Here is a 22,040-nt window from a genome sequence, read left to right on the forward strand (position 1 = left end):
GAATTATAGATTTGACCGAATTGCTTAATTACTTATACCCTTCTTTGTCAAATTTCGTGCTCATCTTTTGCCACCGTGGAATATATCGCTTTATACGAAACATGAACTTATTATAATATCAATTATATATACACAAAGTATGTAAATATGAAAATGTTTCATGAAAGTCTTTATCAGATAAGCTGCAAATAGTCAATTTATTTGACAAATTCCCCATCGAAGGCATGCTTTGCCCAGTCCAATAGCTTGTTGAAAACAATTACATTCGCATTATGGTATCTTATACTATGATCTGAGTCAGGAAAGACATGGACGTCATAATTTTCGACACCGTTTAGGTCCAGAAGGTCCAGGAACTTTAAGGAATTTTGGAAGTGAACGTTATCATCCCCTGTCCCATGCATCAATAGAAATCTATTTGCTTGTGCCAGAGCAGTGACATTATGGACGCTTGATTTTACGTATCCATCAAAGTTTTCTTGAGGAGTGTGCATGTATCTTTCAGTATAAACAGAATCGTAAAATCTCCAGTCAGTTACTGGTGCAACGGACATTCCGTATTTGAAATGTTTTCCAGCATCCTTTTCCAAAGTTTTCAGTGTGAGGTATCCTCCATATGACCAACCAAATAGGGAAATCTTTTGTGAGTCAACGAAAGCTAGAGAACCATACAAGGAAGCAGCAGAAATTTGGTCGCGAGCCTCGTAATCACCGAGCCTATCGCGGACAAGGGATCTAAAGTTTTGACCTTTAAAACCAGTACCACGACCGTCGACAACCACCACAATTGCGTTTAATTGTGAAGCTACCACTTCGTTAAATCCTACGGAAAACGTCTTGATAACTTGTTGAGAATTTGGTCCTCCATATGCAAAGAAAAACACAGGATAGTAATCAGTTAACGTTTCATCAAAATCGTTTGGTAAGATTTCATACGAATTCACTAATATATCCTCTCCCGATTCGTCCTTTCCTAGGTTCAATTCCCTGAATGATTTTCTGGGTACCGAATAATCCTCTAAAGTTTTGGTAATCAATTCATTCTTCTCCAAATAGTATAACGATTTGCCCAAAACATTACCTTTGGTGTGCTTGTCTGTTTTACGAGAGTGGAAGTCCACAATTTTTTGATATGGAACTTTCGGTCCTTTATAGGTGAGTAAACCAAACCTCCTACCAGAAGAAAAAGATACATCGTAGACACCGTCCTCAGAGGTATCAGTAACTTCAATAATGTCATCCGGTGACCGTAAATCTATGCAGTACACGTGGCGTTCGGTTGAATTCTTTCGTGTAGAAATGAAGTAGAGACGATTTTCTATCGAATCAAACGCAAGTGGGCCATTGACCACTTCCCATTTCCCCTTTGTCAACGTTTTATAGTGTGAATTGCTACTATTTTCGTAATAAGCTAAATGGTTGTAACCATCAATCGGAAGAATATCGACATAACCATTGTGAGGCCTATTAAGTGTTTCATTTGCCGGAATAAACAAAGTATTATGAGTAATCTCCCACCATCCTCCGTGAGAACTTTCATTCCTTACCACGTTTGAGGTCTTTGTAACTGTATCTATCAAAAACACAGTCAAAATGTCCGAGGAACGATCTGTGGTTTTAACTAAAACGTTACCATTTCCTACCCACGTAACTTCAGTAATCAATAGGCTTCCATCCTTTTTATCTCTACTTACTCTTGGATGAAACATCGTTTCATCTTTCATACTATAAACCCACAGTTCGGCACGGGGATTTGGCGTACCACTCTTTGGATACTTGATACTACGCATTTCGGGGTATACATCCTTCTCATCTTGAACATAATATGGAATGATAAACTCACCAACTTCCGACTCATCAATTTTTAGGAACGCCAGGTAATCACCAGTCGGTGACCACCACACAGCCTTGTCGTCTTCAAAGACTTCCTCTTCGTAAACCCAATCTGGTTTACCGTTAAAAAGAAAGGAGCTTCCATCGTTAGTCACAGCCCGTATAGTCTTTTTAAAAATGGCAGAATAAATGTATATATTATTATCTTGGACATATGCGATATCATTAGAATTAGGGGACCATATGGCTATAGCCACGTCGTTTCCAATCAGCTCAAAGGAGGAGCTTTTCTCATCATACACAAAATAAGAACCAAATGTGGAATGCCTCCAATTTTGTACGCTGTTTGTTCTAATCAGTAATCGCTTGAGGTCCGGCGATGCAGATATTGACTCTACAGTGAGGTTTTGACCGTTGTGAATAAAAGTTTTTCCCTTCAATAAAATGTTATTATATGAATCTTCGTAGACAGATCTAACAACGTAACTCTCGTTCATAAATGTAACATAAAGACCTAAATCGTTACCTTCAACTTTATTGTCATTAATCCATTGTAACTCATGGTATTTGGGTTGAAACGTATTGTTTCTAACATTAGAAAACGATACCTTTAATTTCCCATCGCTGGTGTAATTAGAGTTGGGTTTCTGATAATCTGGTGTGTTTGGATGGTGAGGTAAACTTCTTAACAACAAAACAGTGCCCCATATCAGGAGTACGAGAATTATCCCGACCTTTATGAGCTTATCTAATAAGTGCTTCTTCTTTGAAATGAAAAGTTCATCGGGAATGCGCTCAACTTCTTCTTCGCCACCTTCCATGAGTAATTTGGCCTATCGATATATTGCGAAAATACTCTTTAAAAGGATGATTTTGATGTTCAGCACTTCTTATGTATTTTGAGGCAGATTCTTGATAAGAAACTCCCTGTCCCTTTTCCTGCATATCGCTTTCGGCATTATTAAAGGGAAAAAATCTGCGTGGAGCGTATTATGATCAATATATGAATATTTTATATTTAATATCTACTTCAACTATATGTTTGGAAACTTAAAGTGTGATCTTACCGTCAATAACGGTAACCGCATGACCTGCTACGTGGTATGAGGTGTTATCGTTAGCTTCTTTCTTAATTGAAGCCAGGATTTGACCATTCCTCTGTAATCTTCCGCCCTGAGAAATGGTAATGTCCGTGGTTTCCTCAAACTTATAAAGTTCTTGTAGATATCTTGCAAGTGCTACAGAGCCACTACCACAAACAGGGTCTTCATTGACGTTTATTGCCGGAGCAAATGCCCTCATTTCGTAAGAGTTTTTGATCACGGCTGTCTTTTTAAGGCCTGCTAAAATAATCCCCTCATGATTATTCTGTTTTGTCTGGCGTGCAAGCAAAGCAAAATTTGGGTTTGCATTGAAGCAGGTTTCTGCATCTTCTACTAGCCCCACAATCCACTCTGGCCCAGTATGTAAGAGAGCTGGAGGTGTTTTGAATTTTAACCCAATCGCTTGTTCGTAGTCAGCAATTGTCTCACTCGATATACTTTCGTAATCAGCTATAACAGCTTTAAAGCTGATTAATCCCTTATTAATTGTTAATGGAACAGCGCCCACTCCACATTCTTGAACGAGAGAAGTCGCAGTGGTATTTTTGGTGAACTCAAGGAAAGCCTTACAAGAACCAATGGTTGGATGTCCAGCAAATGGCAATTCACTTCTTGGGGAAAAAATCCTCAATTTGTAATCGTATTTGTTATCAGAGGGCTTAAATAAAAATGTTGTTTCTGATAAGTTTGTCCAGTTGGCAATCGCCTGTAAATCTTCTTGAGTGACTTCACTTTCATCAACTTCTAAGAAGTTCACTACCGCCACTGGGTTGCCCTTAAATGGCGTCTTAGTAAATACATCAACTTGCTTAAAAGGTACTGTTAAAGTCATGTTTTAGGCGCTTAATTTTTTATTTACCTCTTTTGTGCGATGTTTAGGCAATAAGTTTAGTATTTTGGGAGGTTATATAATAAATGCTACCTATGGATGACTAATCTTTAAAGAGCGAAACGTAAGAATTCAAGAGGCGATAACAAATTTCCGCGGAATATTAGAGATAAGCGTCGAGGGAGGAGTTTGGCATACGAACTACAATTACAAGAGCATATATATATATGTATATCTTTTATACATCATGTATACGCGTGTGCTTCGAGTTATCGTGTATGGTAATTTTATTACTTCCCAGTTATTTATAATTTTTTCCTAGAAATACTTTCTATCTAATCCAAACTCCAGCTCTCTCTCAAGATCTAGGAGTGTGCCATTATCATTCTGAGGCGGGATATCTGCAGTATCCGCAGCGGCAGGTCCCATCTCCATCATACTTTCCTGAGGTCGAGGAGGGAAATCTGTATCATGCCTTGGTAAGTTTTGAGAGTGAATACCAAACGATTCTTGTTGTGACGCCACAGAATTAGACGTGGCCATTTGTTTTGAATAGTTTCCTTCACTCACTGCAGCGTTTCCATTATTCGCATTTGAAGCCTGTTGCTGCTGCTGTTGCTGCTGTAACTGTAATTGCTTTTGCTCTTCTAATAGTGGTTGCCTTACAAACAGTCTGAAATCTTGCACTTCTTGTATAACCATTTGTTTCAAGTCCTCCATATCATTAACGGATTCAAAGCTAAATTCGAATTTTTCGCTGCAAACAGGTTCGTCAGCTGGATCATGCCATATGGACAAGTAAGGATGCTCCAGGGCCTCATCTACGGTAATTCTCTTCTGAGGGTCAAACGCGAGCATTTTCTCCAATAAATCTAATGCTTGCGAATTAGCATTTGGGTATAAATTGACAAAAGGGACTTTTGGAATAAAACCTAATTGATGGATGTAGTCTTGAACATTTTTAGAACCAATCCTTCTTAAAGTTTCATCCGGGGGTGTCCCTAAAACCTGTAATATTTGATTCAATTGATTAACGTAATCCTTTCCTTTGAAGATTGGCTTTCCGCCAAGAAACTCCGCTAAAATACAACCTGCTGACCATATGTCAATCGCCTTGGTATAACCTTGGTAACTCAACATTATTTCGGGAGCTCTATACCATCTGGTAGCCACGTACTCCGTCAAAAACTGGCTGTTTTCGACAGGATTTTCAGAATACCCTCTAGCTAACCCAAAATCACAAATTTTCAGTTGACAATCAGCATTAACAAGTAAATTACCGGGCTTCAAATCACGATGCAAGACATCTGCGGAATGAATATATTTTAAACCACATAATATCTGGTATGTGAAACTTTGATAGTGAGCGTCTGTCAAAGGTTGACCGGACTTGATGATTTGGTGCATATCACATTCCATAAGTTCCTCATATAGGTATAGTCCATTGATGGATCCGTCTGGATAAAAAACGATATCCATATCGTAAAGACATGTAATATTTTTGTGGCCTCTGAAATGCCTCAAAAGCTTTAGTTCACGTAAGGATCTTTTACACAGTAAAGTCTTCGAAAAAACATTAGTCACCTTCTTAATGGCCACTGTGGTATCTTCGGCTGCTTCTGCAAACCGCGCTGAACACACTATACCGTACGCTCCATGACCTATTTCTTTAATAAGTTGGAACCTCTTATCTACACTGAAATCTTGATTAAAAACCTTGAAAGTATGCCTCTCTATTTTGTCAGTCATGTCCCAGAGTTGTTATACACGCCCTTCGACCTTTTTACGATTTTGATAGCTTCAATATGAAAATCTGTGGCCGCTTAGATCTGCTCGCTGAATGCACAGTTCGTTTAGTATATATATATCTGGCAGACCAGGGTCTTAAATTAAACCTAATTGCTTGTGTAGGATCTGATTTCCCTCAGTTTTTTTTTTTTTGATTTTTCCTGGCTGGATCTCCTTTTTCAGTTTCTATTTTTAACATTGAAACTTTCCATTTAGCCAACATTTCGCAGCTTTGTATAAAAAAAAGATATTATAAAAATCGCCGCATACGTAGGCTTAGCTAAATAGATAATCTCTAGGTAGATGTTTCGGGAGTCCGTTAATTTATACAAATAGGCGCATAACTATTCGAAATTATGCAGAACAAGAAAAGAAAACTTCAGATAAAGGGCATGCATTTTTTCTCCGCAAGTCATTTCAAAGTTTCTAACCGTTTATAGAAATCTTTTACTCTTTCATTGGTGCGAATCTTTCCTGGATCAAAGTTTAGGACCTGTAAAGTGTCCATGGTGACTGCTCTTGACAATGCAACGTAAACTTGGCCGGCTTCGAAAATTCTTCTCAAGTCAACCTTCAGTCTTTGAATAGTTTGTCCTTGCGCCTTGTGAATAGACAGTGCCCAGCATAACATTAGAGGAACCTGAGTTCTTTCTAACCCGACATTTTCTCTGGGAATATCAATGGGGAAACGCTCTGGGACCATGAGCTCATGGATGTACTTGTTTTTGCCCACCGTCCACCTCACATAGGGGAATTTTTCCTTATGAGGAGAGATCTTGACTGCGTGATTTATCAAGATTTTCAAACGTTCTAATCTAGCTAATGGTCTGGCGTTGACATCTTGACGAAACTCCTTTGATTCCTTTAACAAGGGATTGGCAATGACTCGACTTACCAATCTCATGTCCATGACAACTTCATCATCTATAATCTTATAAATTTCCTTCATTTTAACCACCAACGATTCTGTAACAAAAAATAAGACTTTCCCCAGTGACCCATTGACTAATTCTACGTCAGGGCGGTTTTTCAACATCATAACCTGTGCGTCTTCCTTCAATGCGACAACTTTTTCCACCATCAATGAAGAATCCAGTAACGCTTGGTATCTCTCGGGCGCATTATCTACAGCTTTGAATTCGTACAAATTACCAGGTAGGGACTGCAATTTCTTTACATTAGATAGTTCAACTTCTCTTCTCGTAGCATACAGTTCTGTAGGGGCAATTCCATCGGGATAATCTATATCTCTATTTAGGTTTCTTATCGTTTTAGTAATGTCGACGGTCAGTTCTCCGTATCTAATGGCATTTAGAATATCAATCAGTTCGTTATCCTGTTGTCTGAAGACCTTTGTCAGTAAAATCGTTTTTCGAATGCACCGTTTCCACATTTCACTTTCAAAGCAAAATTTTACCACTTTATACTCATCTTTCTTAGCCACGGGTGGTAATTGAAAGAAATCACCTGTTAGGACCAATTGAATACCACCAAAGGGATCATCGTTCTTGCGAATTCTCCTCGCGATTTGTTCTAATTTATCCAACAGATTACCATCAACCATAGAAATTTCATCAATGATTAAAACTTTTGTATACCTCCATGCAGCCAATAACTCCTTCTGTGATTGTATTCTTTTCACCAATTGATCGATAGTTTTGTTCCCAATTCCTATACCAGACCACTTATGTAAAGTGGAGCCACCAATAGTCACTGCCGCTAGCCCTGTAGAGGCGGTGATCGCAATTGATTCTTTCCCATACAAAGAGCTCAATTGCCTTATAATGGTTTGCAAAATGACAGACTTACCTGTACCTGCACTACCCGTGTAAAAAACATTCGTTCTTTTTTTGACGATTAAATTAACGACCCTTTCTTGCTCTGTTGTAAGTACTACTGGTGAAGAACCGCTTCTCTGGTTCATTGAGTCCAGATTTGATGCTGTCTTTCTTAGCAACGGCTTTATTTTCTTTGGTACTGTAAGTTTTAAACCTTGAAACTCCATGGAAGGTTTAGACCTCTTTGCGGGTCTTTCCGAATCAGCAGAAAGTTCCATGCTAGAATCATCAATATTGATCGTACTAGTGAACGATAGTTGTCTAGAATTAGATTTTACACTAGTAACTTCCCGCAAAGTCTCATCCTCATCATAATGATATGTTTTCTGCGTCGTAGACGCAGAGGCAGTCTTGTGAAGAGAACTGGTCATCGATGGTGATCTGCTAGGCTTCTTATAGCTATTGAGTCTGGGCACATTTACCAATTTTTTGAATTCTGCGTCGGGATCATCATCACCAAACGAACCTTGTGTCTGCGAGAATAAGGAGGATGAATTGTTCCGTATCAATCTTGGCCTAGGGGGCACTATTCTGGTGTGGTTACCTTCATCACCGTTTTCTAAATCAATTACTGTTGTGCTGTTTTTCGAAGCAGCAGCTGGCTTTTTTCCGGAACCCATAAAGAACGAAGACAGTGTTTGTTGCCTGTAGGCGTGAGAGCCTGATGCCGAACCAGCTGATGTGTTGCAATTTGAGGTTCTTTTAGACCATTGCTTCTTATTACCGGAGGCATGCGACCTGAACATCGGGGTATTTTATCCGAACAATTCTTAAGGTTTGAGGTTGTTTCCTTTTGCTTATTGTTCGAGATGATGTTTATTTACATATTACTTGACATAATAATATCGGAATAATGCATGCGCATTCGGGTGAGCCCTGTAATAGGGAAAAATGAAAAAAAAAAAAGAATAAAAAAATAGAAGAGCACGGCAGCTTAAAAAGAAAAAAATTTATGATAACGGCAAAATAGTAAAGAACCCTGGCAAAAGGAATAATTCAGTAAGGGAAGACAGACCGGCTTTAAGAGTGCTTTTTTAGATCTGCCAAGAGTCCAAGTTAGCGGAGAAGAAGACAGAAGAAGAAGAAGACGAAAGAAGGAAAGAAGACAATGTCTAAACAATTTAGTCATACCACTAACGACAGAAGATCATCGATCATCTACTCCACGAGTGTCGGAAAGGCAGGCCTATTCACGCCTGCAGACTACATCCCACAGGAGTCAGAAGAAAACCTAATTGAGGACGAAGAGCAAGAGGGTAGTGAGGAAGAATCCGTCTGTGCCGGTAATAACGATGAGACGGAGAGGGAAGGCGAATACCATTCGTTGTTAGATGCCAACAATTCGCGGACACTGCAACAAGAAGCATGGCAACAAGGCTACAACTCGCACGACCGTAAGCGTTTGCTCGACGAAGAACGAGACCTGCTAATAGACAACAAACTGCTTTCTCAAAACGGCAACGGTGGAGGAGATATAGAAAGCCATGGACATGGCCAACCAGTTGAACCGGACGAAGAGGAAAGACCCACTGAGATTGTGAATGCGTGGGAGAGCGCGATCGAAAGCGGCCAGAAAATCAACACAACTTTCAAGAGAGAGACGCAAGTGATCACAATGAATGCGTTGCCGCTAATCTTCACCTTTATCTTGCAAAACTCGTTGTCGCTAGCATCTATTTTTTCCGTCTCACATTTGGGGACGAAAGAGCTAGGTGGTGTTACACTGGGTTCTATGACTGCTAACATCACGGGTCTTGCCGCTATTCAAGGCCTGTGCACATGCCTGGACACACTGTGTGCACAGGCATATGGCGCCAAGAACTACCACTTGGTAGGTGTGCTGGTGCAGAGGTGTGCCGTGATCACCATCTTGGCATTTTTGCCAATGATGTACGTGTGGTTTGTTTGGTCAGAAAAGATACTTGCACTAATGATTCCAGAGAGAGAACTGTGTGCGTTAGCGGCTAATTACCTACGTGTTACCGCATTCGGTGTGCCGGGATTCATCCTTTTTGAGTGTGGCAAAAGGTTTCTACAATGCCAAGGTATATTCCATGCATCTACGATTGTGCTGTTTGTATGCGCACCCTTGAACGCATTGATGAACTACTTGCTTGTTTGGAATGACAAGATTGGGATCGGGTACCTCGGTGCGCCATTATCGGTCGTCATCAACTACTGGTTGATGACGCTCGGATTGCTAATATACGCTATCACTACCAAACACAAGGAGAGACCACTAAAATGCTGGAATGGTATCATCCCCAAAGAACAAGCATTTAAGAACTGGCGTAAGATGATTAACCTAGCCATCCCTGGGGTAGTGATGGTGGAAGCAGAATTCCTCGGCTTTGAAGTGTTAACAATTTTCGCCTCCCACCTGGGCACCGATGCTTTGGGCGCTCAGTCGATCGTGGCTACGATTGCGTCTCTTGCATACCAAGTGCCCTTCTCTATCTCCGTATCTACGAGTACACGTGTAGCCAATTTTATCGGCGCGTCGCTATACGATAGCTGCATGATCACGTGCCGCGTGTCCTTATTGCTGTCCTTTGTGTGCTCGTCGATGAACATGTTCGTTATCTGTCGTTACAAGGAGCAAATCGCAAGTTTATTTTCTACCGAGAGCGCAGTAGTGAGGATGGTGGTAGACACACTACCGCTACTTGCGTTCATGCAATTATTCGACGCATTTAATGCGTCGACCGCCGGATGCCTACGTGGTCAAGGGAGACAAAAGATAGGTGGTTACATCAACTTAGTTGCGTTTTACTGTCTAGGTGTGCCAATGGCATATGTCTTAGCATTCCTATATCATCTGGGCGTGGGCGGTTTGTGGCTGGGCATCACCAGTGCGTTGGTAATGATGAGTGTGTGCCAAGGATACGCCGTGTTTCATGGTGACAAGCGCCGTATTCTCGGGGCGGCTCGCAAGCGCAATGCTGAGACCCATGCATCATAAAACTCGTCCAGGGTCGAATGACGTATAGGGGAGATACACATCCCCACCCCCGCATCCACCGGCCTTCTGGCCAATAGTGTTGGTAATTTAAGGGTTTCGCCATGTGGCATGTCACCAGCAAAATAGTACACGTGCCCATACGGCACCAAACGGGCATGCATTGCACTGAAAAAATTGCTGCCCTTCATATGTTTCTATATATGCATACACTTACACATTCGTACATTCATTCTTATATATATATATATATATATATATATATAGTGTGCATGGTGCATATGAATATTTATTACCACCTTTTTTGGTCTCTAATTTTACCTCGTCAGGGTGAAGATAAGTAGCATATCGAAGAGTATAATGACAAAAGCGTATACTATCGTTATTAAGCTGGGCAGTTCATCGCTTGTCGACGAAAGTACAAAAGAGCCAAAGTTGTCCATCATGACGTTAATCGTTGAGACCGTGACGAACCTTAAACGAATGGGCCACAAAGTGATTATCGTATCCAGCGGCGGTATTGCCGTTGGTTTGGACGCGCTCAATATCCCGCACAAGCCCAAGCAGTTGTCTGAAGTGCAAGCGATTGCCGCTGTCGGACAAGGCCGTCTCATCGCACGCTGGAATATGCTATTTTCTCAATATGGCGAGGAAACTGCACAAATCCTGCTCACACGTAACGACATATTGCGTTGGAACCAGTACAATAACGCACGCAACACAATCAACGAACTGTTGGCCATGGGCGTCATCCCCATAGTAAACGAAAACGATACGCTATCCATCAGCGAGATCGAATTCGGCGATAACGACACGCTTTCTGCCATCACCGCTGCTCTCGTGGGTGCAGATTTCCTGTTCTTGCTCACAGACGTGGACTGTCTATACACAGACAATCCACGCACTAACCCTGACGCTCGCCCCATTGTCCTCGTCCCGGAGCTATCTGAGGGCCTGCCGGGCGTCAACACTTCCAGCGGTTCAGGGTCCGAGGTTGGCACGGGCGGCATGCGCACCAAACTCATAGCCGCCGACCTCGCCTCTAATGCCGGTATTGAAACTATTGTGATGAAGAGCGACCGGCCAGAGTACGTCCCGGAGATCGTTGACTACATTCAGCATCACTTCCGCCCTCCACGCCATACCGGAAACGGCACACAGCAGCAATTTCTCGAACTCCAGGATGCGGAGCTCGAACAGCTGCGCCGCCACAATGTTCCCATGCACACCAAGTTCTTGGCTAACGACAACAAGCACAAGCTTAAGAACAGGGAGTTTTGGATACTCCATGGGCTCATTACCAAGGGCGCCATTATCATCGATGAGAACAGTTATGATCGACTTTTGTCAAAGGACAAGGCTAGTTTGACTGCAAACGCCGTAATTGAAGTCCGGGACAACTTTCACGAGCTTGAGTGCGTGGATCTCAAGATCGGTAAGCGGTTACCCAATGGTGAATTAGATATCTCGAAGCCGGTTCAGTCCGTGGGGCGCGTCCGCTCCAATTATACAAGCCTGGAGCTTGCGAAGATTAAGGGCTTGCCCAGCGAGAAAATTCACGATGTTTTGGGCTACAGTGTAAGCGAATACGTAGCCCATAGAGAAAACATTGCCTTCCCTCCGCAATTTTGAGAAATATTTTTTTTTTACAAAAAATAAAAAAAAAATCTGTTATAGATGCACATATCTCTCTCCTTTTTTTCCCACTTTTATATATTCGTTCGTATTAGCCACAACAAAAACCAAAAGAATACACACAACGTTAGTTTAAATATATATATACAATCTGCGTTCTTTAGCAATGTGGAAAATCTTGATGTCTGCTGCATTTGCGACTATGTCGTTGGGCAAGGGTAGACTTAGCTTGTCATTGATATACAACACATTCTCCGCGAAGTAGTAGCTCGGAGAGAACTGGTCCGGTCTCGAGTTCTGAGCTTTGTCCTCAATAAGGATTCGTAGCTTGTATGCTGCCCCATTGAACCTCTTCATCTTCACTTCGTATTCTGGCACGTCCTCCTGCTGCTTTTGCGCTGCAGGCGCCTTCTTCTCCTTTGTGCGAGCGATCTCGCTCTCGTCGATCTCCTCTATCTTGGCTCCAGAGGTCTTACTCTCCATAGGGAATAATGGTGGTAGTGCCCCATCATCGCCATTGTTATTATTATCGCCATCATCGTTCCCTCCTCTCAATATACTCATCGGGTCTCTAGCCTCCTCTTCTATGATTTTATGCATTTTTGCCTTGTAATCTTGCTGCAACTCGTCATTCAGTATCTCTAGCGCAGGAATCTCAGCACCTTTCTTCTTCATTTTGGGGAATGCAATGTGATCTCTGCACAATACCACGGAATCCCGGATCTCGCATGATTCCAAGCACCACTCGACCAGTATCTCTCGCAGTTGAATATCTTCACATATCCAGCGCGAGCAGTCGCTGTTTATGCAGCAGTCCCACACGTAACACTCCTGTCCCTTCTTGTCATGATCCATGCGATAACAAGATGTGATGATAGGAATCTCCCATTCGTTTTGGATGATGAGCGGGAATACTATCCTCGCATCAAACTCAATCTCAGGTTTGGGCACTAATGGGGAATGACAGACATTAATAAACACCTTCCTGCCGTCTTGCAGCTTTTCGGGACCATTACCGGATATTAGTTTTGTCTTTATAACGAAATCTGCGATGGGCTCGATCTTAGACACTGATCCGCCCGCAGCTTCCACTGTAACGTACTTGTCTTCATTCCTGTGACGTTGCTTAATTGGTCTCAATAGGAAATCGGCCATCGATTAAGGTTTATTTGTTTGCTTTGAAATGTTCGTTCTCCTTTTCTCCTTTTTCTTCCATGCGTACTAATTCAAGAGTTCTTGATTTTCTTCCATCACTATTGTTTTCGAACTACTGAAAAAAAAAAAAAAAGAAAGCAAAGGTATTGATCGTGTATCGAATTTTGTACTTTGTACAATGCTCCAATCTAGCAACGATTTTGGTCAAGAGGGCCTATGCGTTCTCCAATTAATTTCTTATATGAGCCTTTCTCCAGCGGCAGCAGTGCGATGCAGAACTATGACCTTGATCTAAAGTGCACTAAATGTGGTGCCTTTTATTCAATGGATTGTTCACTGCGAGAGCAGAAGGTCTGGTCTTGTCTATTCTGCAGCCAATCAAACCCAGGAGTTAGATTACCGCTGGTGCTGCCGAACCCCTACACATTGACTTCTGTGAAGGAAGAAGCACTTGAAAGAAGAACCATTATGATTATAGACGCTATTTGCGATCCTCATGAGCTGGATCATTTAGTTTCCATTCTATGTAATAGTTACATTGCAAATGAACAAGAGCCATTATCGATAATTACTATCCAGCAATCAGGTCATGTGGTTTTACACAGTGCTGTGAATCACAAACATGATGCTGTGTTTTCAATAAATGAATTTATGACCAAATATAAACTTGACAAATTAAATGCCAGTTACTTTGAGAAAAAAATCACGGAGAATAATCAAGAGTCATACTGGTTTGGTAAGTCTACTCACGGTTCGTTAAGAAAGCTACTAAAAGAAATTTGCAAAAGTGCTAGCAAAGCGAATATCAATTCTGGACGGGACAAGCGTTGTACCGGATTAGCGTTGTTCATTTCCTCCGTATTGGCGTCTCGGTACAGTTTGTCAGGTTACAGCCACATAGTCTCGTTCTTGAATGGTCCATGTACTAAAGGTAGCGGCAAAGTCATGACAAGGGAACGTGGTGAAAGCATGAGACAAAACCATCATTTTGAATCTAAAAGTCCACAATTCCAACTATCCAAAATTTCGACAAAATTCTATATGAAAATGTTCGAGAAATTTGGAAAACAAAATTTGATCTATGAGTTTTTTATTGCTTCATTGGATCAAATCGGTGTACTGGAAATGGGTCCATTAATAACCTCGTCAATGGCAGTTTCTCAGTTTGATTCATTTAATGATGAGAGGTTCAAAAAATCTTTTCGGAAGTATCTGAGCTTGCGTGACCACGACGCCATTTATAATTGTCAATCAAAGCTAATAACCGCAAAGAACGCTATTGTCGTAAATGAATTCCCCAAATATAGTTTAAATCCTAAAAATCTTTCTCTACCGGTAGAAATCCCAGTGGATCGCAATTCAACTGAAGTTCTTATACAGTTTCAGACTACGTTTGAAAATAAATCGGAAAAATGTATAAAAATTGAAACCTTTTTACTGCCAAAGACTAGTGACTCATTTTGGATACAAAATGAAATTGTGTTCTCAATGAAAAAAATAGCCTCACAAATAATCAATGGTTTCACCTACTCATCTAGGCAGGCCAAAGGACTGATGAAACAATTGTTCCTATTACCAAGCCAATTCCGGGGAATGGACTTAGATGTGGTTAAGCTTATAGAGTGGTGTTATTATATATATAGGTCACCAATATTATCGATCAGGAATACTTCGCCTGACGAGAGGTACCTTTTTCTTCATCAAATAATAAACGCTAATAAAGATACATGTCTTTCACTATGTAAACCTTTCATTTGGAGTTACAGTGGTTCGAAACACGACTGGACCGTATCGAATATTCTACTAACAAGAGCCCAGGTACTCCAAGATAATAAAACTACCTTTTGTGTAGATGGTGGCTCGTACTTAGCTTTAAGAAAGGGTGAACTTTTTCAAAAGGAAGGTCGCGAGCTCTGTTGCAAAATTTTGAATAATTTGCAAAGGTTTCCGCAACCATTATATGTTGAAACTAAAACTGGAGGCAGTCAAGACCGTTTCTTGAAAAGCAAAATCATTCCATTGGACACCACTGACAAGGAAACTCTTGGCACAGAGGATATGACATTCGGTGAATTTTTCAACTTATTCACCGTCTCAAATAGAAGCAAATAGCACACTAAATATTCTCGCTGCACTTTGCGACGCTTGTATTGGCAAAAACAAAAATAAAGAAAAAAAAAAACCTTCGATGAAATATAACAGAATTCCCCAAGACAATAGAAAATACAAAAGCAAGTTGGCCCTTAATTTCATCAAAGGTATAGCATCTCATCAAATAGTCGCTTGTTTATCGCAATACTTGCTTATTGAGTAGTTGTATTATAACATTATATAGGATCTTCCATATGGAAAGTTTTGAAAATTTGAGTATAAGAGACAGTTTCACTAGCGGAATGGAACACGTTGATGAGGAACTAGTAGGCCTCTCCGACCTGAGTATATCCAAACAGGGGCCAACTTTGTCGCCACAACTTATCAACCGATTCATGCCCCATTTCCCCTCGAGCCCATCACCTCTGCGAAATACATTGGATTTTAGTACTGCTAAAGCTGATGAGGAAGAAGATGACCGAATGGAGATAGATGAAGTTGATGATACAAGTTTCGAAGAGGAATACAATGGCGAACCAATCGATGCTCCTACTGAAGCGACCGAGAATGCCATAGTGGAAGAAATCGAGGCCACCCCAGAAGACAAGCAAAAGCAAAAAAATAGTGAAACCCAGGACCAAAATGTAGAAGAGGTCGAGAATATTGTTTCACCGCATCATTCAACTGTCATAAAGGCATTATTATCACCGACCGATTTAGGTGTAGCCGCAGCTACTAAAGTTGAAGGTGTTGTACCATTGCCACAATCATCCAATCAAGGCAACAATGAAATTTCCAAGAGCAACGTACAAGATGAAGATGTAATCGAAAACGAAGAAGTCGAAGATGAAATCAACTCATCGACTGGGAACGACAAAGCAAACAAGTACACAAATGCGTTCGATTCGGAGATCATCAAGAGGGAGTTAAGATCAAGATCAAAATATCAACCGATACAGGTTTCATTTAATACACACAATTACTTTTATTCGGATGAAGATGGTGTTAAGACTTATTCTCTTACTAAACCAAATTACAATAGAATAGATGAATTCTATAACCAAAATGAAGCTTTCAAGTTGCCTAAGCCATGGTCACCCAATTCACATCCGGCATCAAGAGCATCATACGCCCTAATGTCATATTTACAGTTATTTCTCAATGCGATCACTACAGTAGTGATTTTTAGTTTTATACTCTCATTTATCATAGCGCTTCAAAAGGACTTGAAATCCACATGGGAACAAAGAAAACATGAATTGCAGTACGAATCCAAGATTTGTCAAGAGCAGTACATCACAAACCGTTGTAACCAGACGCCCGGATTGCCAGCTCTGGGTGAACAGTGTGCTATATGGAAACAGTGTATGAACAGAAATAACGATATCTTTTTCCGTGCAAGATCTACGTTGAGCGCAAAGTTGTTCGGAGACATTATCAACTCATTCATAGATCCATTAAATTGGAAAACACTATTTGTTATCTTTTGTGGTGTTGTAACTTGGTGTTTCAGTTCAAATTTCTTGCTGGGGTTTGTAAGAGCCAAGAGCTACTATGGCGATGGCATAAAGAGATATCCCTTGCCATCTTCACCAACATCTCCGACATCTCCGACATCACAATCGTCTATGGCAGCTTCTAGAGAGGACTCACGCTTACTCAAGCAATAGATTGTGTTATCTGGGACAGTAACCATGCTTATCTATGCCATCAGACAGCTCGGGAAGCCAACTCCGAAGCCGACAAAATTTGGATAGGTCTACTATATAAGGGTGATAGGACAGCTGACTCTACTCCAAAAGTATATCCATGGCAAATATGTAATAATACAAGCAAGCCAATATTATCTATATTGTATAGGAAGCAAATTTAAATTCACAGCAATTATGCTATCCGCTAGGTGCTTAAAATCGATATATTTCAAGAGATCTTTTTCACAATTGGGCCACATCAAGCCCCCCAAGCACATAAAAAATGAACCTGTTAAGCTATTTGGAAACACAGACTTAAAAGACTGGGATTTACTGAGGGCTTCTTTGATGAAATTTAAAAGCTCTTCTTTAGAAGTACCACTAGTTATCAACGGGGAAAGGATATACGACAATAATGAAAGAGCCCTGTTCCCACAGACTAATCCTGCAAACCATCAACAAGTACTGGCAAACGTCACACAGGCTACTGAAAGAGACGTCATGAATGCTGTGAAGGCAGCCAAGGATGCTAAAGAGGATTGGTACAAGCTACCGTTTTATGACAGATCTGCTATTTTTTTAAAAGCCGCTGACTTGATCTCTACCAAGTACCGTTATGATATGTTGGCTGCTACAATGCTAGGACAGGGCAAAAATGTGTATCAAGCAGAAATCGACTGTATCACAGAGTTATCTGATTTTTTTAGATACTATGTCAAGTACGCTTCGGATTTGTACGCTCAACAACCTGTGGAATCTGCAGATGGTACTTGGAATAAAGCTGAATACAGGCCCTTAGAGGGGTTCGTTTATGCCGTTTCGCCATTCAATTTTACTGCTATTGCTGCGAACTTAATCGGTGCACCAGCTTTGATGGGTAATACTGTTGTTTGGAAACCTTCGCAAACTGCAGCTCTTTCAAACTATTTATTGATGACTGTTTTGGAAGAAGCAGGATTACCAAAAGGTGTCATAAATTTCATTCCAGGTGACCCAGTTCAAGTTACCAACCAGGTGCTAGCTGATAAGGATTTTGGTGCCCTGCATTTCACCGGTTCTACCAATGTCTTTAAGAGTTTGTATGGTAAAATACAAAGTGGCGTTGTTGAAGGGAAATACAGAGATTATCCACGTATTATCGGTGAGACAGGTGGTAAGAATTTCCATCTAGTTCATCCAAGTGCAAATATATCGCACGCAGTACTCTCCACTATTAGAGGGACCTTCGAATTCCAAGGCCAAAAGTGCTCAGCCGCTTCCAGGTTGTATCTACCAGAGTCAAAAAGTGAAGAATTCTTATCCGATATGTTTGGCATCCTGCAATCACAAAATGTTGTCCCAATGAACACATCAGCAAGTCCAATATCAGGTGGTAACTTGAGGGGATTCATGGGCCCTGTTATCCACGAACAAAGTTTCGACAAATTAGTAAAAGTAATTGAAGATGCAAAGAAAGACCCTGAGTTGGAAATCCTTTACGGTGGTCAATACGATAAAAGCCAAGGCTGGTTTATCGGACCCACAATCATAAAAGCCAAGAGACCAGATCATCCATATATGTCAACAGAATTTTTTGGCCCTATATTAACTGTTTACGAGTATCCAGATCAAGAATTCAATAAGATCTGTGATGTTATTGATAACACAAGTCAATACGCTTTGACCGGTGCAATTTTCGCCAAAGACCGTAAAGCAATTGAATATGCGGATGAAAAGTTGAAGTTTAGCGCTGGAAATTTCTATATCAATGACAAATGTACAGGCGCCGTTGTTTCTCAGCAATGGTTTGGTGGCGCAAGAATGAGTGGTACCGACGATAAGGCCGGTGGACCAAACATTTTAAGCAGATTTGTCAGTATTAGAAACACAAAGGAGAACTTCTACGAGTTGACTGATTTCAAATATCCATCTAATTATGAATAAAAGGGCTCTGTGAAGGCGAATGTAGTCATTTAATCCATCAACTCATGTAAATGTTAAATTATCAAAAGAAGGGTTTGATTATGTCATTAGGTTTTTTTAGTTTATTTACAATATTCATTTATCTGAGTAAATAGTTTAAAAATATTCGTTGAATAAGCGGTCTAAAACTCTCTTCTGCAGTCTGTCATAATTTACTTATTCACCTTGTTATTTTATTCGCCCCATATTCTGTTTTTAGCATAAGAGCCCGTCCGGGAGCGCTGAACATCAATTTGTTAGATACGCCCATTTGCAAACTTAAATATGGCTATGACTACTTTGGAGGAGCAATCCCTAGAGGAGAAAATTAACAGCAACAAGTAATGATTTTGACAACAGTTAGATTAAGTTGTAGACCAGTTGTCATTCCTCGTCTCTTCAATCGTTCATTTAGTCAATCTTTTACGACTTTGAAGAAAAAAAGTTCTACCCCTGCTGAAAAAGTCGAAGAAGATGAAGTTGACGTAAATGAACTGCTGAAAAAAGCAGAAGCACAATTTAAAAGAACTTTAGAAACACAGAAACAGAAACTAAATGAAATAAAACAGGGAAATTTTAATCCCAAGGTATTCAATAGTTTAGTATTCAAAAATAACAGAAAATTCACAGATATTGCTACCACATCCTTGAAAGGTAAAAATGCACTTTTAATAACAGTCTTCGATCCCAAAGATGTGAAAACTGTAGTCAGTGGGGTACTTGCTGCGAACCTAAATTTAACTCCTGAAAGAGTCCCAAATAACGATTTGCAATTGAAAGTTTCACTACCACCACCAACTACAGAATCCCGGTTAAAAGTAGCTAAAGATTTAAAGAGAGTTTTTGAAGAATATAAGCAATCGTCATTAAAAGACTCATTAGGAACTATCAGGGGTGGTATTTTAAAGGAATTCAAAAGCTTTAAAAAGGATGATGCCGTTAGAAAAGCTGAGCGGGATTTGGAAAAACTACATAAAGATTACGTGAACAAGCTACATGACCAATTCCAGCAAGTGGAGAAAAGTGTTGTAAAATGAAGAATTTCATAAAGCATATAGAATCAAAAATCATAAATCTTGTATATAAAAAGTTCATCTTATATAATAATAAATACCACAATAATAGTATGTACGTTGTTTCTTCTAAAACGGATTAGCTGGCCTCTTTAGCTAAAGAGAACAGTGACTTTATTCTTTGCCAGGTGGAATTTGTATAAGCACCTACGATGAAGCTCTTCACAAAATTCCAAGCCCTAGCATTGTTACGAATAGGGTAGTCCAATGGTTTTGGAATTTGAGTAGAGACAAATGGCAAAGTGTCAAAGCAGACACTTTTGGCGTTGCACAGACCCAAAAGACCTTCTTCACCACCAAATTTACCGTAACCTGATCCATTAATACCACCAAATGGTAGTTGGCAAACATAAAATGTAGCAAAGTCGTTAATTGCTACATTACCAGTCTGTAGCTTATTTGCGACATAATTGCATTCTTTGATATCCGAACCAAACACAGAGCCACCTAGACCAAATGGTGCAGAGTTGGCTAGTTGAACACAATGGTCAGTATTCCTAGCTTTCATCATAACTAAAATTGGACCAAACACTTCGTTTTGTGCAATTTTCATTTCCGGAGTGACATCTACTAAAAGAGTTGGTTGGAAATAATGACCTTGTGGATATTTTGGATGTTTGAAGCGAGAACCACCATGAAGTAAGCGAGCTCCCTTTGCAACGGCATCTTTAACCAAAGCTTCTAACTCATCGAATCTGTTGTCAGATATCATTGCTCCCATATCAACATTTTCCAAATGGTCAATATCGGACCCTTGGCGTAGTGGATTTGCTGTCATACGGTCATTCAAGATTTTGACTAAATCATCATAATTTTCTTTACTGACAATAACCCTCTCAATACCAATACAATTCTGACCAGATGACTGGAAAGTACCCCTCATGATGATGGAGGATAAAGCTTCTAAATTCTTAGCTGAATCCAGGACAATAAAGGCGTCCTTACCACCAAGCTCTACAACTACGGGAGTTAACGATTTGGCAGCACATTTTAGGATATAGTGCGCCACGGGTTGACTACCTATAAAAGTGATATGTTTGAAACCAGGATGAGAGGTGAAATAGTTCGCGGAATCGTCCTTTTCCGTTGGAGGTAAACAATAGCATAATTGAACCAAATCCGGATCTTCGTCACAAGCATCCAAACATTTGCGGATCAGCTCGACAAAAAACTCCGAAGACCAGACAACTTGTTCCGAACATTTTACTACAATGGCATTCCCTGTGAACAATGCTGCGATAATCGGACCTAATAGGTTATGGAATGGATAGTTCCAGGAAACGATTGAGCTGATTACACCCAGTGGCTCATAACGGATTTCTGCACCCTTATACCACTTCATGAAAAAGTTAGTTGGGCCCGGACGTCTCGAAGGTAGCAATGCTCTTTGACCGTGTTTTATAGTCCATTGAATTTTTTCCAAAGTAACTAAGATTTCACCCATTGACGCATCTAGCATCGTCTTTCCTGAATCTCTGCACGCTACTCTTGCGATAAGATCTTGATTATTTAGGATGTAATCGTGCAAAGAGGCCAGAACTCTCAATCTTCTTGAGAAATCAGAATTGCCCCAGGTAGATTGAGCTTTGCCTGCCTTAGAGACCATTTCATCTATGTCAGCTTCCGTCTTTGATGGAAATGAACCTAGATATTGACCTGTGGCGGGACAATGACATTGAATAGAGTTTGGTTCTTCAGGATTCCATATGTTAGTGGAGACAGATCTTTTCCCCTTCCAGTTATTTTGAGCGGCCTCTGGTGCTGAGAGAGAGAAGCTGACTGGCTTATAGGATGACGAGCATTTTGTTGGGGTCGAGATTATCTTAACCAAGACATATAGAGTGAAAATTGAGGCAACTAGGGTTGTAATGCCTATGAGTTTTTGATTATCTTGAATAATTTGCGGTTGAGAACGAATTATTGCGTTTTGCTTCTTCAACCATAAGTTAAAATAAGCCTGAACTGTGGAGTTCAAATGGTTAATCATGTCTGAATTCAGATAGACCTTGGACATGATGAATAATCGTTCGATAAAACAGAGGGAAAACTGAACGTGGACGGTGAAAAAATTCTATTATTCTGCAAATACTATTATAGTTATATA

The 22,040-nt window shown here is 40.4% G+C and overlaps 12 protein-coding genes across 12 annotated transcripts; 6 read left to right on the plus strand and 6 right to left on the minus strand.

Annotated features, from left to right (window-relative positions):
- Positions 1–197: 197 nt before the first annotated feature.
- On the minus strand, positions 198–2,654 carry DAP2 (dipeptidyl aminopeptidase; the record flags this gene model as incomplete). Its single annotated transcript, XM_033910807.1, has 1 exon — positions 198–2,654. The coding sequence occupies one exon, from the start codon at positions 2,652–2,654 to the stop codon at positions 198–200; it is 2,457 nt and encodes an 818-aa protein (XP_033766698.1).
- A 229-nt stretch (positions 2,655–2,883) lies between these two features.
- Positions 2,884–3,768, minus strand: YHI9 (Yhi9p; the record flags this gene model as incomplete). Its single annotated transcript, XM_033910808.1, has 1 exon — positions 2,884–3,768. The coding sequence occupies one exon, from the start codon at positions 3,766–3,768 to the stop codon at positions 2,884–2,886; it is 885 nt and encodes a 294-aa protein (XP_033766699.1).
- Positions 3,769–4,083: 315 nt separating this feature from the next.
- Positions 4,084–5,514, minus strand: SLT2 (mitogen-activated serine/threonine-protein kinase SLT2; the record flags this gene model as incomplete). The annotated part of the gene is made up of 1 exon (XM_033910809.1): positions 4,084–5,514. One exon carries the CDS (start codon positions 5,512–5,514, stop codon positions 4,084–4,086), a length of 1,431 nt encoding a protein of 476 aa, XP_033766700.1.
- A 451-nt stretch (positions 5,515–5,965) lies between these two features.
- RRM3 (DNA helicase) lies at positions 5,966–8,137 on the minus strand (the record flags this gene model as incomplete). Its single annotated transcript, XM_033910810.1, has 1 exon — positions 5,966–8,137. One exon carries the CDS (start codon positions 8,135–8,137, stop codon positions 5,966–5,968), a length of 2,172 nt encoding a protein of 723 aa, XP_033766701.1.
- Positions 8,138–8,499: 362 nt separating this feature from the next.
- On the plus strand, positions 8,500–10,353 carry ERC1 (Erc1p; the record flags this gene model as incomplete). The annotated part of the gene is made up of 1 exon (XM_033910811.1): positions 8,500–10,353. One exon carries the CDS (start codon positions 8,500–8,502, stop codon positions 10,351–10,353), a length of 1,854 nt encoding a protein of 617 aa, XP_033766702.1.
- A 357-nt stretch (positions 10,354–10,710) lies between these two features.
- Positions 10,711–11,982, plus strand: SPAR_H00750 (putative glutamate 5-kinase; the record flags this gene model as incomplete). The annotated part of the gene is made up of 1 exon (XM_033910812.1): positions 10,711–11,982. One exon carries the CDS (start codon positions 10,711–10,713, stop codon positions 11,980–11,982), a length of 1,272 nt encoding a protein of 423 aa, XP_033766703.1.
- Positions 11,983–12,117: 135 nt separating this feature from the next.
- PIH1 (Pih1p) lies at positions 12,118–13,140 on the minus strand (the record flags this gene model as incomplete). Its single annotated transcript, XM_033910813.1, has 1 exon — positions 12,118–13,140. One exon carries the CDS (start codon positions 13,138–13,140, stop codon positions 12,118–12,120), a length of 1,023 nt encoding a protein of 340 aa, XP_033766704.1.
- Positions 13,141–13,356: 216 nt separating this feature from the next.
- NEL1 (GTPase-activating protein NEL1) lies at positions 13,357–15,252 on the plus strand (the record flags this gene model as incomplete). The annotated part of the gene is made up of 1 exon (XM_033910814.1): positions 13,357–15,252. The coding sequence occupies one exon, from the start codon at positions 13,357–13,359 to the stop codon at positions 15,250–15,252; it is 1,896 nt and encodes a 631-aa protein (XP_033766705.1).
- Positions 15,253–15,485: 233 nt separating this feature from the next.
- Positions 15,486–16,901, plus strand: BRL1 (Brl1p; the record flags this gene model as incomplete). Its single annotated transcript, XM_033910815.1, has 1 exon — positions 15,486–16,901. One exon carries the CDS (start codon positions 15,486–15,488, stop codon positions 16,899–16,901), a length of 1,416 nt encoding a protein of 471 aa, XP_033766706.1.
- Positions 16,902–17,117: 216 nt separating this feature from the next.
- On the plus strand, positions 17,118–18,845 carry PUT2 (1-pyrroline-5-carboxylate dehydrogenase; the record flags this gene model as incomplete). The annotated part of the gene is made up of 1 exon (XM_033910816.1): positions 17,118–18,845. One exon carries the CDS (start codon positions 17,118–17,120, stop codon positions 18,843–18,845), a length of 1,728 nt encoding a protein of 575 aa, XP_033766707.1.
- Positions 18,846–19,207: 362 nt separating this feature from the next.
- On the plus strand, positions 19,208–19,900 carry RRF1 (Rrf1p; the record flags this gene model as incomplete). The annotated part of the gene is made up of 1 exon (XM_033910817.1): positions 19,208–19,900. The coding sequence occupies one exon, from the start codon at positions 19,208–19,210 to the stop codon at positions 19,898–19,900; it is 693 nt and encodes a 230-aa protein (XP_033766708.1).
- A 115-nt stretch (positions 19,901–20,015) lies between these two features.
- MSC7 (meiotic recombination directing protein) lies at positions 20,016–21,950 on the minus strand (the record flags this gene model as incomplete). Its single annotated transcript, XM_033910818.1, has 1 exon — positions 20,016–21,950. One exon carries the CDS (start codon positions 21,948–21,950, stop codon positions 20,016–20,018), a length of 1,935 nt encoding a protein of 644 aa, XP_033766709.1.
- Positions 21,951–22,040: the final 90 nt, after the last annotated feature.

This window comes from Saccharomyces paradoxus, chromosome VIII (assembly GCF_002079055.1).
Source record: "Saccharomyces paradoxus chromosome VIII, complete sequence".
NCBI lineage: Eukaryota > Fungi > Ascomycota > Saccharomycetes > Saccharomycetales > Saccharomycetaceae > Saccharomyces > Saccharomyces paradoxus.